General features: G+C 42.2%; 1 protein-coding gene across 1 annotated transcript; it reads right to left on the bottom strand.

The window, feature by feature from the left end:
• Nucleotides 1-17,567: 17,567 nt before the first annotated feature.
• On the bottom strand, nt 17,568-18,248 carry LOC124664467 (Bowman-Birk type bran trypsin inhibitor-like). Its single transcript, XM_047201984.1, has 2 exons — nt 18,056-18,248; nt 17,568-17,958 (listed from the first exon to the last, which is right to left on the bottom strand). The coding sequence occupies exons 1-2, from the start codon at nt 18,246-18,248 to the stop codon at nt 17,738-17,740; spliced, it is 414 nt and encodes a 137-aa protein (XP_047057940.1). The 3' UTR covers nt 17,568-17,737.
• Between the last annotated feature and the right edge of the window lie 223 nt (nt 18,249-18,471).

The following is an 18,471-nucleotide window of genomic DNA, read 5'->3' as shown; positions in this document are numbered from 1 at the left end:
CCTTGGAGGTATCACTTGATCAACTTGATCATTTGGGTCCCCGTCTTGACCTTCAACTTGAGTATCCTCAATTTCTTGAGAGTGCTAAACATCATGTGCTTGATCTTGGACATCATTAGGTGAGGAACAAATATCAAATGGATACTCGTCGGAGCCATCATGAATTCTTGGTTGATCTTGTCCTTGATCTTGCACACAAGAGGGAGGGTCTTGTTCTTGTTCTTGGGTTGGTGCATCATTTGCTTCACTAGATGAGGTTTGTTGATGTTGAGAAGATGAGGGCTCCACCGTGGTAGAGCATAGTCCTTCCCGAGATGCCACACCGTGTCCCTCAATGGGGCGGAAAAATCCCACACCCATTCTTACTATGGCATCTTGAGGTATTTCATCACCTGCACAAACATCAACTTTCCCCACTTGGGAGCCATCATTTTCTTCGAACTTCACACTACAAGATTCGATGATAATCCCGGAGGATACATCAAAGACTCTATAAGTGTGAGATTCGGCACCCTCCAAAGCTTTAGGAGCAAATTTAGATAAACGAACTCCTTTGATTTTGTAGAAACACTTACACCCGAACACCTTGAAGTATGAGATATTAGGCTTGTTCCCGGTGAGTATTTCATATGGAGTCTTGTTCAAGCCCTTGCGGAGATAGAGCCGGTTAGAAGAGTGGCAAGCGGTGGAGATGGCTTCGGCCCAAAAGTTATAGCGGGATTTATACTCCGCCATCATAGATCTTGCCATATCCATAAGAGTCCGGTTCTTCCTCTCCGCAACACCATTTTGTTGAGGGTGTAAGAAGCGGAATATTGATGTCGAATCCCCTCATCACTAAGAAAATCATTGAGTGTGTTGTTCTTGAACTCGGAGCCGTTGTCACTTCTTATTGCCATAATGAGGAGGTTGTGTTGGCGTTGCACCTCGGTAGCAAAGTCAATGAATATTTGTTGAGTCTCATCTTTCGTCTTGAGAAAGTAGACCCAAGTGTATCTTAAGTAGTCATCAACAATCACCAAGCAATGTTTCTTCGCACCAAGACTTGCATGAGTAACGGGACCAAAGAGATCCACATGAAGGAGCTCCAAGATCCTCTTGGAAGAGATGATAGTCTTGCTTGGATGCGGAGAGTCATGCATTTTGCCTTCAACACAAGCCCTACAAACACGATCTTTGGCAAAAGACACATTTTCCATTAGTCCCACAATATGGTTCCCCTTGTGAAGACTTTGCAAAGTTCTCATGTTAACATGGGCCAAGCGGCGATGCCACAACCAACCCACATCCGCCTTTTCGAATAGGCACACCGCACTTGTCGTGGTGTTCCCCGAAAAGTCCACCACATACAAGTTGTGTTCGCGATACCCAACGAAAGCGACTTTTAGAGTCTTGCTCCACAAGAGGACCACAATATCATTATCAATAAAGACGGCGAAACCCATCTTGCCAATGGCGGAAACGGAAAGTAAATTGTAACCAAAACCTTGCCAAAACCCAATACCTCGGAAGTAGAATTATCGCCAAAGGAGACGGTGATATTGTTTATGTTAGGCCTCAACTCCTTGACGAGGTTCTTGCCGCCGGACATATGACTTGTACATCCACTATCAAGTACCCATTTTGAACCTCCGGCGGCATAGTCCTACATGAGATCAATTCTTGGATTTAGGTACCCATTTCTCAATGGGTCCTCTTTTGTTAGCAACCAGGGTCTTTGGGGACCCAAATAGACCAAGCAACATAACCATCATATGGGCCAACATATTTAGCATAAACATCACCATAATAATCTTTAAATAAAACATAGTGAGGGTTAGCAATTCCCGCATCATCATCATTAATGGTTTTGCCCTTGGAGGCTTCACCATTAGTGATGGATTTCTTCTTATCTTGTGCGGGCTTGGCCTTTTGCTTGTTTGCCTTCTTTTGCCTTGGCATTATAACCAAGGCCCTCCTTCCCATTGTTTGATCTTTGCTTACTCAAAAGATCATCCAAGGAAAGTTTACTTTGGGGAGAGCAGGCCTTAGCAAGTTCATCCTTCAACCTAGCATTTTCCTCAATAATATTTGCATGATCACATGAAGGAGTAGAGGTACTAGGTATGTCATATGAAGCTAGCCTAATTTGAAGTTGCTCATAAGACATGGAGAGGAGAGAGTATTCACTCTTCAAGGCTTTGTGTGCCTTGTCTAGTTCATCTAGATCTTTCACAAGTTTCTCATGATCAACACCAAATTTGGCCTTTTCCTTTAAAAGCACTTTAGTCTTAGCTCTAGCAAGATCTCTAGCTTTAGTGAGCTTGTTAATTTTAACTCGAGGCTCTTCAAGATTTTCTAGCCTCTCTTCAAGGGAAGCTATAGTTTCTTGACTTTCCTCAAGAGCATTTTTAAGAGCATGTATTTCAAGAGAATCTTCTCTCTCTATTTGACATTTTTTCTCAAGAGTATCATTTAGTTGAGCCATACGAACCATGAGGTTTGAAACATGCTTTTTAGTGTTGCCTTGTAAGTTAAGAATGAACTCATCAAACTCTAGCAATTCTTGTTTCACTTTTAGACTAGCAAGGTCAACCCCTAGATCATTTGATATGCTAGGCATAGAGGGGTTAGGAGATGATACTCTCGGAGGATTTAGCCATGAGGCAACTTTCTTCCTCCACATGAATGACTTCATTGGGGGATTCACTTGGTGATGAAGACTTAGTGGAGAGGGAGGCAAGAGCAACCAATCCATTTGAGGTTGCATCTTCTTCATCATCAACATCATCATCTCCGGAGGTATATTCTTCTTGAGTTGATAGCACAATAGATGTGTCCAAGGTGGACCTTTCCATGAAGCAATGTGCATTCTTGATATGAGGATTCTCATTGGGGGATTCAAAGAGAGATGGAGAAGGAATGTTGGTAGTGACAATGGCGGCCACTTCCTTTGAGCTTTCTTCTTCTTCATCACTACAACTGTCAACTTCATCGGAAGAATATTCTTCCTTAGTCACTAGCACAATCCTTGAGGGCCTCTTGCCCTTCTTGCTCTTGTTATAGAATTTCTTGTTGGGGGCCTTTGAATCTTTGCCCTTTGAGTCTTTGCTCTTGTCCTTGGGAATGAGCCTTCCACCATGGGTTTCTGTATGCTCATAGGGACAATCGGCTATGAAATGACGCTTGTCCCCACAATTGTAGCACGATCTTGTTTTTGGCCCCGAGCTCTTGAATCCACTTGAGTTGCTTCTCTTGATGTTGTCTTCCTTGGCCTTGGACGGATCCACCCAAAAGGTTTTTGCATGGAATGCCATGTGGTCGTTGTAGTGGTATTCCAAATCATCCGGATAGGACATACTCCAAGATGCCCTATATGGTTCTTGAGGGTTCACATCATCCACGGAGTTTACCGCCAAGGCAAGGTTGGACCCTTTTGACATCCCAAGAGCTCGATTGCGAGAATCATGAGAGTTTTGCTCAAGCACTTTGAGAGCTTGCATCTCACATGCACGGCTTGTTGAGAGGTGAGAGAGGGAAAGCATTCTCTACCGACAAGAGTCTTGACATCAATGGGTTCAAACGGCATCATGCAATCGATGTACTTATCCTTGATCCAAGAGTCATTGATGTGGGTGGCACCAACATTCCGGAAAGAATCGGCAACGGTGAGAAGTCTTCCATACATGACTTCATGATCTTCATCCGGTAGCCTCATGAAACCTTCGGCTTTATTCCGAAGAGCATTATACTTGTTCCTTCTCATGCTCTCACTTCCAATGCAACTAGCGGCCAAACCATCCCAAGCTTCCTTGGCGGTGGTGAAATTCCGAACACGAGACAAATCCTTTGTCCCCACACTAGTTTGAATCATGTGCAAGGCGGTGTTGTTGAGTTGACTATCAACCGCTTCTCTTCTAGTCAACTTGTCGGGGTTGTAAGGCTTGAAGCCTTCCATGATGATTCTCCAAAGTTCATTGGAGGCACTGCGAACTTGAGAGCTAAACTCAAATTGCCAAGTATCGAAATCATTAACGGAAAACTTAGGAGGGTCGCCCTGAATGTTTATATGAGGATGGGGAACCGGTATATCGGGAGATAGGAAAGGCGGAGGTACTCGATTGTAGCTCTCACCTCCACTAGTTCCCCTAGGAGATGCAATGGGAGATTTGATAGTGTTTAAGTTATCACCATCCACGGGTTTGGTAGAGAAGGGTAATGCCGAAGCATCTCCCTCTTCTAACGCACCCGTGTCCTTTACCTCTACGATGGGAGCCTTGGGAGGGACCGGAGTCAAAAGCTCGGAAATCATTTTTTTCATGCTTTCCATTTGAGCTTCCATGGAGGACCTCAACGAATTGAAGTCATCCATGGAGACCATCTTACCGGCCCCTTCCGGAGGCTCCTCGTCCGGCATACTCTTAGGCGGTTAAGCCCGAAATAAGATCCGAGGCTCTGATACCAATTGAAAGGATCGTATGCCGCACCTAGAGGGGGGTGAATAGGTGCAAACCAATTTTTTGTTCTTTTTCAATTTAGGCTTGACACAAAGGTAAATTCTCTAGATATGCAACTAAGTGAATTTACCTATATGACAAGGTAACCAACTAAGCAAGATATAGCTACGCAATATATAGGAGATAGAATAGGATAGAGGTAACCGAGAGTGGAGCACGCGATGACACGGAGATGATTCTCGTAGTTACCTTCCTTTGCAAGAAGGTACATCTACGTTTGAAGGAGTGTGGTTGCTACGAAAGCCAAACCAACAGCCACGAAGGCTTCACTCAGATCTCCTGTGAGCAACGCCACGAAGACCTAGCCCACTTCCACTAAGGGATTTCCTCGAGGCGGAAACCGGGCCTTTACAAGGTTCTTGGGGCACACATCCACAACCGAATTGGAGGCTCCCAAATCTGTTACAACACAACAATCAACAACAATACATCAACACAAATCAACTAGGGATCCAAAGAGAAACACTAGCAAGAGGGCCCTCAAATAAATGAGGGAGAAATGTAAATCGCTTCAGTGAGGATGTAGATCGGTGTCTTCTCCTTCGAATCTCCAAAGATCAAGAGCTTTGGTTGGGGGAGGAAGGAGATCTTCCAAATCTTGTGTTCTTGAGGTGGCTCTAATGGTGGTGAAGCTTGGCAGATTTTTGGTGCAATGATTGAGCAACTTGTCCCATTGGAGAAGAGAGCTATCCAAGGGGTATATATGATGCCCCCTCACGGAGCTCTCACAGCGATTTGAGATGGTGACCATCGGATGGCACCTTACAGCGAATCTCGGCCGTCGATTGTTTTTCACTGCCTCATATAACCCACGGTGAAACCCTAGCCGCCTTTCGCCACCCACCCAATCCGGTCGCGTCATTCTCCTCCCCAATCCCCTCGCATCCTTCTCCTTCCGTGTCGGCGGCGCCGCTCCGCCTCCCTGGCCGCCCGCCCTTATCCTCATCCCCGTCTCCAATCCCAGCCTCGGCGACCCAGGGTCGATCCTTGTCCCCATCGAGCTCTGCCGCCCCCTTCAACAACGCCCGCCATCCTCGTCCGCCCCTTCTCCTTTAGGCTCTCCCGCTCCGTCCCTGCCTCCAAGATCGAGCCTTGTGCCACGGTGCTCAGCAAGCGGAGCATGTCCGTCGCCTCACCACCCTCCCAGCGCTTAGCTTCTCTACTGCGCTCCACCTCTCCCTCCTCTCTCTTTGAGGTACGAGCGGATGCTCCCGACGGTGGGGCTCGCAGTTCTCGCCCAGATGTACGAATTAACGGCCGTCGATGGGCATGTGCGAGCTGTGCACTCTTCTCCTCATCACATCCCCGTCTCTTCCTGATAGGGGGTAATTTTCGTTTCGTTTCTTCTCTGGTCGCCTCGTTCTTGGTTGCAGGAGCTGAAACGCCCAGGTTGCAGGCGCACACCAAAGCCAAACGGGCCAGCCCACCAAAGTGCATCTCCGCTGCGATCGGTAATAAGGTGCATCACGTCTCCTACTCCTAGCCATAATGCTCCTACTTGAATTGGACCTAGCTCTATTTGATATCAATTATTTTTAATCTTCTCTGGATAAATAGTTAACTACATTGATGAGTATATTGCATATACAAGTGCATCCATTAAATTTGTTATTTTCATTCTTGTGTGCATGTGTACGATCTGTTGTGTACTTGCAAACCTTTTCTTCTACATGTTGGAGATGATTGATTATGAATATTCTTACAGAGTTGCTGATTTCCTTTGTATTTTTTAGAAGTTGCTCATCCTTTTTTTCTGCATGATATGGGGAGTACATGTTAATTTATTATACTAATGAAATGTTGCTTCCTTTTTATTTTGGGTTTTGTAGAACCTGGCTATTAAGGTGGGTAAAGAAACTAGGCAAGCCACAAAAAGAAAATGGTATATGTTCACTAGGATTATTACTTTCATTGTTTGGTGTTTCTCATCTGAAAATGGATTTGAATAAGGTCTTTGTATCCTGATTTCTTATAAAAACATATATTATCACAGGCACCTAGACTTAGCCTGAGATATCTCAGGCTAAATCTTGATAATATCCGTGGAGGATGGGCCGCTGTCGTGGAGGACGGACAGAGGACCGACAAAGGAACTGGCGAGACGGCGAGGTCACCGGGGCCACGCGACCTGGAGGCATTCCCAGGTTCCTCTCACTCTCTCTGGATAACGTTCTTCCTCATGAGCAAATTTGGTGAAATTGTTGTGTGATTGGTTAGGAAAGGACGCTGCAAGGAAGCTGTTGATTTTGAACAGATTGTCTGTGTCCTCAGGTAGCCTCTTCATTTCCTGAAATTTAGCTACAAGAGTCCCTTGCATGTACAATGTACTATGTCGATTATGTGGCTTGCCTATACAAACTATTATTGCTATACAGATAAATCATTCCTGACAAAATATAACGCTGGACACGACCATGAAAGATGTGATCTCCTACTTTGTGGCCGATGTACCGTGGTGAGCCGAGGTGAGCCGACCGCAGAAGTATCCTTTTTTGTGTATTGACAATGTCCATTGTTGTTTTTTGGCTAAAATATTGATAATAAGAAGAACTTGTGATGAATTTTTATTGTTTGTTTGTTGGTCTTTCATAAATCTGCAACTCTAAATAATAAAAATTTGGAATAGGTAGATTCGGCGCATTTTGTATCAGTGATTACAACATTCTCTTATGAAAATCTGCATCCTGGTACCATTTAGCAATGGACCTTTTAGTTCCTCTCTATACTATTTTCTCTCTCGATATCCCATTTACCGCAGTTCTATAAATCTAGACTTAAAACATGACAGTGGATACGACAAGAGGTGGCATTTGCATAGGCAAGCATCGGTTTCATTAAATTGACAAGCTATTTTTGTATGCCAAAGGCCCTATTGTAATTTCTACGACTTCCTATACGGAGATGAATGGGTGCAATGCAGAAGAGAGGGTGTGTGAGGAATAAGAGGAGACTTAATTGTTGTTTCTCATGTTGATGTTCATGCCTAACATTAGAAAACATGGCTAGAGATCCACTTATGATGAGGGTAGTAATTCCGGTTTGCTAATTTTTTTATCTTTTAGAGAAAATTTACCATTACTATCTTAAATCTCTGTGGGCTAGAGTCTCTGATTATCCAACATCCCATGATTATGCTATTAGTCAACTGCTGAAATTTTTGTTGGTTTCCCAATATCAATTTGGCTTAGGAAGGAAGAGCATGGAGGCGGCTTGCCGCATAAGAGGCTGGAGCGGCAAGTTTGGTGTGGCTGCTCCTTCATGCAAAGGTCTTCAGTTCATAATTTTTTTCCTTACTTTTGTCCCTTAAGGAGCAGCCACATGCTTTGTTTCGTTTCTCCTATAGTGTGTAATTTAGGCTTTCTCCACACCACCTATTCTTGATTTTTCTATCTTCCACCTTTTCGCAAAAGAAAGTAGAGAATAAATCAATGATTGTTTGCCTTTAAGAATTATTATACCATTTCATCGGATGTAATAAACTTAAAATAGTTATTTGTGGCTTTAGTTTGCTGCTTAAATTTCATTTTCTACTGTGCAAATGTTTGCTAGGTTTAGGTTCAGATTTAGGTTTAAATCTGATTAGGAATAATATAGTAGACACCTTTTAGCTTTAGATTGTGTTATGCCTACTTCAGTAAGAACAATATGAGGATTAGGATGGAAAAAATATTCCTAACAAAAAAACACTAACCGCTTTAGTTTCCTGTTCTCCTCGGTAAGAAGAATATAATATGATGTGAGTCCAATATCGCAGGCTGAGCATGCAAGCACCATGGCATTCACCGTTTCTTAGGTGTTGCTGGAGGATGGCGCACACCATGCGAAGAAATTAGCTTAGGTGAGATCCTTCCTTTTCTTCTCTTTTCCACTTTGGTTATTTCTTCTTATGTCTATATTTATGAATTTCTATTGCTGTTTTATCTTACATTGATCCATAAATAAACAAAGGGGAAGCTTGAAGACATTTTATCTTGGAAAATGCGCATGCTCCAATGTACGATCAGAGTTTTTAATTAATTACGTTTGCTTCATCTGATCCTATGTGAGAGTTCCTCTCTGTTTTTAGTTGATCTTCTTGCATCCTTTTTTTAGAGTTTTCTTGCTCAAACGGAACTTATAGATGACTTATTTGTTTAACATTAATATTGTTTGCATTTATGTTCTTTCACTTTGATAGATATTAGCATTCAGGTTACCGCCTGGTGGACCTCACCATTTTATTTCAGTTTACAGTGTTGCAGATCTCCTATTTATTTCTATTAATTGTATGTTTTATTAGAATTGGACTTTTAAAGGATGTGTTCTGCCAATGGTATTACTGATGGTTTAAAATGCATCCTTCATAGTTATGGTTCAAGAATTATTTTATGTCACCTCTAAAAGATAAACATGATGCAGACCATCGCAACCTTCAGTTCGACCATTCAAAATCACCTCCTGAAAGTATCCCTAAGCACTTCCCTGTTTCATGTATATATTGGTAGCTTTTCAGTTCATGCACTTTCAGTTTTAAGCCATTGTATACATTAAAGCACTGAAATATATTTTAAATTATTATCTTGTGTGTACTGCGTCGCTTCCAGTCTCATTTCTTGTGTGTACTATAGTTTAAATGTAAAGAAAAGATCTACTAATATGGTTTGCATATATATAATTTATAATGTTTTTCCAGTCTCATTTCATAAGCCAACATGGTAAGATCTCTAGAGAATTTATTTCCAGTGTCCATTGTAATATTTTAGTTCAGTACTAGAGTTATCTTTCACTGTGAAAATTTATTATGTTACCTTTTAGATTTTAAATGCCCCTCTTATCATGTTTTTAGGAACATAAATAACTTGATTGCTGTTGCTGGTTTGGTAAATTGCGGACAACCGTCATATCAGACAACAGGGATATTGTTCCACTTTTCAGCATTCTACCGGGAATATTTTTACCGTGTGAGGTCACATCGAAGTTACATGTTCCATTCTTCATTATCTCTTCTCTTTTTATTCTGGATGCTCCATATTTCTACAATGTGTTCTCACATTTTGATTTATTTTTTGTTTGAACTGAATTTTCTCTTAAACGAGAAGAACTATTCTATTAGACTGAAAAATAATCAGATCGCCTCTTTGTTGTACAATCTAAGCTTCACTAACAAGTCTTATTTGAACGGTCCACACACTAATGAGATGCCATTATTTTAACCGGTTGTTTTGATGGATATGTTTCATTGCATTTTCAGTAGTCTTTGTGAAGGGAGTTAGCATACAAGGACGCGGAAGACAAATAAAGGCAGCTCGTGTGAAGGCACCTTGGCCGAGCCGTGGCCATGGTGGTGGTGTGCCTCTCCTCCCAGGCTGATTTCAAGAGCTGAAAAAATCTCTTTTGTATTAGATGCTTCTATTTAAAACCTGGTGAGAAAACTATGAGTCTTGGGCTGTATATGCAGCACTATGTTTCTTTTCAGGTTGAGATTTTTATTGGAAGGGTTAATGATTGATGCACGCTGTTGTTTGTAGCCAGCTTAGAGTCAATGAGTCATCACTTTCCCATCAGACTGTCGGCCTGCGTGATGGTTGGCTTAGACGTATGCCGTGTTAGTCGAAGAGGATGGCCTTAGTCCTGGTGCTGTCCATGGCGCTCCTTCTTCCTCAGTGAGCGCGACCTCATTTCCACGGGTGAACCCAGCCGTAATGCCTCTCTTGGCGTATTCACCTGGCTGAAGTTACAACATACTCTACTTTGTTCCCCTTAGTCTCATTTAATCTTTCATGTGTATTTTGGTGCATGGTAGACACAAAGCATGAGAAACAAATATAATGTCCTCTATTCCATTCATAATCAACCAATAATTTTTTGTTCTGCTACATATAGTGCAATGATCAGCTGATACAGTATATTGGAATGTCAGCTTTGGAAATGGAATATATAGTATGATCATACATTGAAAACAAGGCTGGAGCACCGCTGGAACTCATGCTCAGCTAATTTAAGGTTGAGTACCCCAAGCTGCAATTCTTCAAATATCTTTGGCATGCTTTGCTGATGTAGTGCCTTTTGCTAGCCCAAATCTGTTTTAAATATTATATGCAAACCTCTTTGATTACATGTAGGGAAAATGTGTTAGCACATCAGTGGAATTACACCAAAATAAATTGTAATTCTCAGAGATTTTTTAATTGCTTTTTTAGAGGTCTAGAACTCTAAATAGCAACCTAAAACAGCACCCATGAAGATTTGAAAAGAAGTGGTGGAGTTCCACATGTAGGTTATTAATTAAACTGATTAAACATGTTTAATATAATTCCAATATATGTAGGCCGCAGTCTTACATAATAAGCATCATGACTGAAGGTTCATTTAGTATAGTGTTCTAATTATGACTTGGTTTCTAACCATGTTAAATGTAACAAATAAGAGTGGATAATGCTCATCTGAAGCAAACCTTTGTATAAAAATATGTTCAGACGATGAGATATCACTGTATATATTGTTGAAAAATAATTAATTAATAATCATAATTAAGGGTGGAAATCTGTAGCATTGCAACTGCCTATTATTTAGTGACCTGAACATTTTCAGGTTGCACAAGTAGAGCTAAATGGAGGGGTATGCTTAAGTAAATATTTTCATATTAATATTTCCTTTTTGAGAGGTTTAGAGTACCTTATGTAGTGTTTTGCTGAAATGTCATATTTCGTTTATGTCTGAATATTTTTTAGTAATCAGTGCATAAATAACAAAAGTTTTGTTTATGTCTGAATATTTTGATTCCTAAGTTGAATTAGGAACTAAGTTTGTACTGCTATTGCTTCAATTTGAGTATGTTAAACTATCATTATTTCTGCCAGGCCTGTACAATTAGCAACAAAGCTGCCTTTTCCAGATATGGTGTTAAAAGATTGAGAAATCAGGTCTAAAATTACTATGCTGAATCAGTTGTTTTGCCAGGTAAAAAATTAGTTGTATCTCCGGCCTCATCTTAGCTTTGTCTCTGATAAATTATTTTATGTGTATTAACAAAAGATCACTGTTCTTACACTCTATGTCCATTGAATTGGCTTTAAGAGGTGGGAAATGAAGCTATCTGAAATCACTTGCTATTCTTGCAGTAGAAAATGTGTACAGTAGACCTCCATTTGAACTATTCTGCAGACACCTCTTCGTTTTCTCTGTAGGCATCTCTCTTTTTATAGTAGTGGACGCAGTAGACAATCTACATTTTATCATTCCAAATTTCTTTATGTAAATCATGTGACAGTGCACGCCTATGCGTAGTATGGCTACTTTCCTTCTGGCTTCATGCGTATATGTTATAAGTCTAGGTTTGTACATCAAAAGAGGTATCGCTTTATGCCCTCAAATAATGGCCCAATTGTTACTCAAGAGGTGTGCTCTCAGTTATATGTAAAAGATGAACTTGCTTGCACTTTGTACAGAACATTGATGTGATAATTGGAGTGCACCGACAAATTTTCTACCTTTACACCACATATACATATGGTCTAACCCAAAAGGTTTCTTTGTAGTCGGTGCCCCATTAGCCTAGGTTACCAAAGCTGGTAGTCAGTTAAATTGTGTTCCTTTGCCAAGTAACTTTACTATAGGCAAATGCAGTATGCCACATATAACTGTACTATGTATTGCTGTTTCATATTCATCGTTCTTCTATCTTTGTTACTCTAATTGGCAAATTCATAGATTCCATATATTTAGTATTTCTTTTCTGTAATTTTGAATAATTGTGTCCTTGAATGAATCTGATATCCTTTTGTTTACTATGGTTATATTTTGTAGGTCCAGATAAGTATCTATCCAATGATATTTAATATCACACTTGATAGTTCCAGATTTCGGAAGATCAACTGGGTGCATATGCCTCATCAATGTATTCGATCAGTAAACATATTTTTACAAGTACAGTAATTGTTGAGGTAGTGATTATCGGATGATGTGCATGATCATGCTATCAATTACCACTGTAAGATTGTACATAACAAAAGCCAAACAATACTTTATATATGTGACAATTTTCTGTTCCTATCCTGCACTTAAAACACTTTCCACAATTATTGATAACTCTGGTTAAACATCGGCAGCCGCAGATCTTGGGATACTGTTGTTCTGGTGTAGAGAAAAATATTTAAGTTGTATGATGCCAAAGTTCCCGGCTATCGATACATTATAGGCACACAAGCTGCTATTATTTGTTGATTCAATTCCATTATTATTTTTTTCCTTTTGTAAAAATTGGAGTTTATTTGCGGCAACCGAATGAATCAAAATAATATCTCTGCTTCGTTTTTTTGCAAGGATTGGAATTTCCGTTCCTCATGTGCATTATTACTCCATAGACAATCTCACTAACAAACGAATTGTACTTGAGCCATCCTACTATCCATTCTTAGTGTTTAATTTCGTTGGTGAACTAGCTTAGTTCTTCCCAGTATCAGTACTGATTATTTTCCTCACTCCATTTGGTATTTCATATTTCATTTATACACCACACATTATCTTCAATTGCGATAGACCAGTGAAGAAAAACATTTTTTTCATGTGCCATATGTCACTTTTATAATCAGGAGTTCGAAGTTTTTCTGTTGCATGATGGATTTCTTTGTACAGATAGATGATTGTGAGAACGAGCAATGGCTCCATGATTGGTGTAGGTGGTGGCCACCCAACCCATCCGAATTTCCTGGGATGTCTCACCAGGGCTTCGGGTCTGAAATAAAATTCCCTCCACATATGTGCTATACTACCTCAAGTCACATTTAATCGACGCCAGATACATACAGATGTTAGCCACTTCATGTGTATCAGCCGATTTAATCCGGACAGATGGAGTAACTACTAGCTCCTAGGGACACTCGAATTATGTGTGCTGTGTGTATAGTTCTAGGGTAAGCTGCACCAGTGGTGGTGTGCGTGAGTATGGTGCGAGTGTGGCGTTGAGTTCATGCTTAAGTTCAGATACTACAATTGTAACAAAGTTAGAGGCGTCTCAAAAAAAAGAAGATTGTAAGTCTGTTCTTCTAAAGCTAAGGTTTCACGTGGTTCGTGATGCTGGATTACCTTCAGCCCATCATTCCACTTTTGCTTATACTAAGTAATAGAAAGAGACATTCTCTTGTGACAAGGACCTAGATATTATATTCATTTGGATTTCATAAGATGTAATATTCTATTGTCTGATAGAATTTGCTTGCAGCAAGAGAGCACTAACAGGGTTTTCTCCTCCTCAATCTCTTTGTACTTGATCTGGTGCTCGTGTGTTTAAATTTTACTGATGTTCAAAAGGATAGGGAAGGGATTTCCAGTTGGCACACAAATCTTTGTTTATTATCTTGCCAGTCTTTGCTGGCTAATGCTTGTCCAATCTAGGTTAGCTTTTTACAAATATGAAGTATCATGCTTCTTAACGATTCTCTTGAAAAGGACCCTATTATATAATCGGCTTTTACAAATGCATGCTTGTATATGTGAGAAACGCATGAAGTTGAGGCAGACATATATGCATTATTTTAATTTTGTAAAACTCAGAAATGATCTAACGGAGACCTGGCTCCTCTACCTCCTGTGTCGCTCGCGTGAGCGACTCCGGAGGCACCCCAAACCCAAGCAAAAAGCCACCGCTGAACTTGCATCCCTGGCCGGTGGCGCCCGACCGCCAAAGGCGGTGAGGGCGTGCGCACACCCTGGCAGGGCTCCTTTGCGCGAAGAAGCATCGCCTTCTGGGTCACGTGACCTCGGCGAGGCGGAGTGGCAGCGGTGATCCAGAGCGGTGAAAGGCGTCGTGGCACGGTGCCAACTGCGCGAGAGGTTGGCGGCAACGCTCTGGCCCGACCAGGGCTGGATGGGCCACGACAGTGCACCCCCCGATCTAATATCCTTCCACCCATCCCTCCGCTGGTGGAGGACGCCGTGCATGCGAGCAGGATCCTATTGTTGTTATGGTCTATAGTCGAGGGCACCTCCTTACCAAGTTGTAGTCGCTTGCTGAGGATGACCGTGTATGTGTGTGTCGTGTGTGTTCCTCCTTCTGGAGATTGCACCCCTGATGTCTTCTTCCTGTTCAATGAAATCGAACGCAAAATCTCTTGCATTTTCTTGAAAGAAAAACTAAAAAACATATTATCATTTTCTCACTTAATTTTTATTTCCGTTATATAAAATGTAAACTAATACGAATTCTACGGGGTCGTGTCTACATCTAGTTTATATAATTGGAGCTCTCAGATCTGACCGTTTGGACGATTTTCAGTAACACCGGAAGTTCCGGCCAGGAGGGCCGGAAGTTCCGGCTGGCACCGGAAGTACCGGCCAAGATGGCCGGAACTTCCGCCAGGAAGATTCCGCGTCAGACGACCTGGTCAAAAAAGATTGGGGCGGAACTAGGGCGGAACTTCCGGCGACCGGAAGTTCCGGCCATGTTCCGGAATTGCGAGAAAACCTTACTGGACATACTGAGCCACAATTTTGACGTTTCCGAAACTTGCCCGGAAGTTGGGCGGAAGTTCCGCTGACCGGAACTTTCGGCCTTCTTCACCGGAACTTCCGGTCAGGGAACAAAAACTTCAAAGAGAACTGTGCTGAGAGGCCACTGCTGGAAGCAACAGGGCGGAAGTTCCGCCAGCTGGGGCTGGAACTTCCGCCAGAGATGAAAAGCCTTCAGAAACTTCAGAACAGCCATACCATACCACCGGTCAAGTATCTCATGAAAACTTGTACCTATCTACATCAACACACATAAATATATAGCTAGTGTTGACATCAAACACACAAAACCCAAAAGGGCGGGAAATGTTCTTTCAACGATGTGGTGTCGGCAGCGGCTTATGGTTAGCACTCCCGCAACGCTTGGTTGGATCCGCGGCTAGTATGCTATTAGGAGTGAAAAATATTTCGTAACGAGATATTTTGGTAACCAACAAAATTGTGGAAATTTCATCACTTTCAAAAAACATTTCATATTTTTGTATTTAAAATTTGAAGAAAATGTATCCAAACCTCACACGAAATCATGCGGACAAAAAAAGTCATGGACTCAATCGAGTCATCTCTACTAATAAAACGCTGATTTGTTGTTCGTACGTGTACGTCGCGATCGAGGGAGCGAGCGCATCGTTGTGAAAACCATGGGCCTGATGCCCATCGTCACGGCAAACATGGGCCAACAAGGAGAGGCCCACCTCACGATAGGGCTCTGCATTAGTGGTTCGTCCGCAATCCCTCAAAAAAAAAATAGTGGTTCGTCCGCGCTCAACCTTGCTCAGCTGACGTCTCAACGGGAGTTCGCCGGAGCTCCACAATCCGCCGAATTGGAGTGGGGAATAGGCAAGCAGGGCTCTCAGGGCCCTCCAGATTGAAGCAATCGAATGGATGAACTCTCGACTGACTCCAAATTGATCTCAGCATGGAGGCGGTCAGGCTGCCGGCGGTCTCCGAGCCTTGGCGCGCGGAACTTCCGTGGAGGCGGGGTCAGCGATGCGCAGGTCCGTCGCGCGTGTCAGATGAATTAATCCAGTCAGGACCTTGCTCAGTGTAGGATGAACTGCTCCCGTATACAAAAACACTTTGTGCTTCCAGTTCTTGCAGCTTATATATTTTCTACTCTTGCTGGACTTTTTCTAGATCGTGTCTTGCAAGCTTTAAGAGATAAACAGTCAGTACATGCGCATGTTCCATACTACAATTGGATGTAAAGCTTACTATATAGGAACTGCCAGCGGGTGTTGCTAAGCCTCATGGCAATATATACATCAAAACATCTGCCCGTTTGTTAGTTAACAGAATTTTCTGTTCACAATTTTATGTCTGATCTTTACCTTCGCTGCCACAGTAAAATACTCTAAATAATTTTACTTCATCCCTTCTTTTACATGTTTAAGCAACAACAACATATTACTGGATAAATATGAGTAAACTTTAATTATCTAGCAATATTGTTGGGGAAATAGCAGATCAAAAAACTTTATTAATAGCGAGGATATAATATATGTATTAAGCCAACTTATTTTGCAATTGTGCTCAAAAAATAAATCAATCATACTATTTTTATGTGTATTCCTTTGAGGGGAGAATATCGAGTTTATGTTCAAAGGTAAAGTGATTACGAGACATCCGCCGCAACGCGCGGGCACTTAGCTAGTATAGGTATGTTCGGCAGGTTGTGATGTGCTACAATTGTGCTTAACCCGGTAATAAATCACTCCAGATCTACATTATGATTTTTTTTGCCTTGTAAATTGCATAAAATACCTCTTAAATACTACTACTCCAAAAGACTAGTAAATTGTACCTAAAAGACCTCGCTGACAAATAGGGTCATGAGGTCATCCCCTGATGGCTAACGTGTCAGCCATGAGGATCTTGCCATGGAGGGTCAGCCATGTGAAAAGCTTGCACTTGGGCTCAACATGGGTGAGCCAGATCTTCTGTTATAGAAAACCTTGAAGGCTCTCCTAGCTTAGTTTGGATTGATGTGGCTCCAGCAGGTATGCGCCAGAGACTGTTCAGGGACATCGTTTTCAGGAAATTTAGCGGTCTATATGGTAATCAACCGGGGACACCTTTTTTTACTAGACTTGTGTTTGTTTTCGGGTCCATCCTTTCCTCAAATCTAAATCGATCCCAACAGTACAAGATTGTATATTTACTTTTTGAACTATTTCTTCCGGCTCTAAGTATTTGTTACTGGTTCAAAGGCAAGTATGTAGGACTGAAGAGTACTAAATTTTTACATACTAGTAACTTAGAATCGCATTGTACAAGTACTTGCTGGAATTGAGAATCAACATGTGGTTGGATGCTTAGTTCAAACCTTAGATTTAACACTTTGGTATCTTATAAAGCAAAATATCTTTTTAATGGGTGGCGACGTTCTCTTGGATAGATACGTCTGTAGTAACTTCTTCATACTCAAGACCCATTGAATTAGTTTTTGGGCACTCAATCTCTCGGAGATGTTCATAAAAATAGTGTGTGTGTGTCCATGTGTTTATAAGAGTGAGTGTATGTATGTGAGCCCTAAGTTGGTAGGTTGTTTCGCAGAAGAAAAGTACTTGCTGGAAAAGAAAGTAATGCACGTGAATTTAAACCGTCTTTATTCATAGTTGGCTGACACACCATACATATTGCAAGAGGCGACCTATATTTTATTCTTTCACGCATCCGTGAAGATATAGACGAGCAACACGCACCACTGTCAGCGGCGATCGGGCGATGAACGCGCGCCGGCGAGGGCGTGAGCACTAGTTACCGACGTTGTTAGCCTCGAGGGTGCACATGGGCCCGGGGAACCCGATGAACATGTCTTGGCAGATGTGGCGGGAAGGGTCCGATGTGGAGGCTGCGCAGTCCTTGCAGGTGGCGGCGCAATGGTCCACCTCGTCCCTGCAACGGCAGTACGGCGGGATAGATTTGGTGCACTGTGCAAAGTCGCAGCAGTCCCACGGCCTCGTCGACGCCGCTGCTGCAAGATCTCAAGGAGCAGACATCGGTGATGTTCACGCACTAGCAAACGGTCAAGGAAACGAAGATTGACGGCATGCTGCAGATGTAACACGTACCTTGGGTGTCGCTGGGGAGGCGAATGGTGGTAGCGGCCGCGGCGGCCTGGGAGGGTCGGCCGACGACGAGGAGGGCTCCTTCGAGCGAAAGCATCAGTAGAATGCAAGCGCTGAGGCACCTCTTCATATTCATGGCTGAAATTTTGCTGTGAATCTGAAGCTGGATAGGTAGCACGTATAAATAGCCGGCCATTGAGACCGGTCGATAAGAAACACGTCACCATCCATTGCTAGCTGTCTGTATATACGTGGAGCTAGATCGAGTGTAACCATCCATGCAGCTTGGCAATGAATCCTGCATTATATGAGGCCTATCCGATCCACCCAACTTGTACTATTAGGGAAGTAAATGCAATCAAATCTTTCTGGACCGTTCAAAGATTGTCTGGGGACAAAATATGGATGTGTATTTTTGG

The sequence above is a fragment of the Lolium rigidum genome, chromosome 6 (genome assembly GCF_022539505.1).
Source record: "Lolium rigidum isolate FL_2022 chromosome 6, APGP_CSIRO_Lrig_0.1, whole genome shotgun sequence".
Classification (NCBI taxonomy): Eukaryota; Viridiplantae; Streptophyta; class Magnoliopsida; order Poales; family Poaceae; genus Lolium; species Lolium rigidum.
This window is presented reverse-complemented; position numbering and strand designations above follow the sequence as displayed.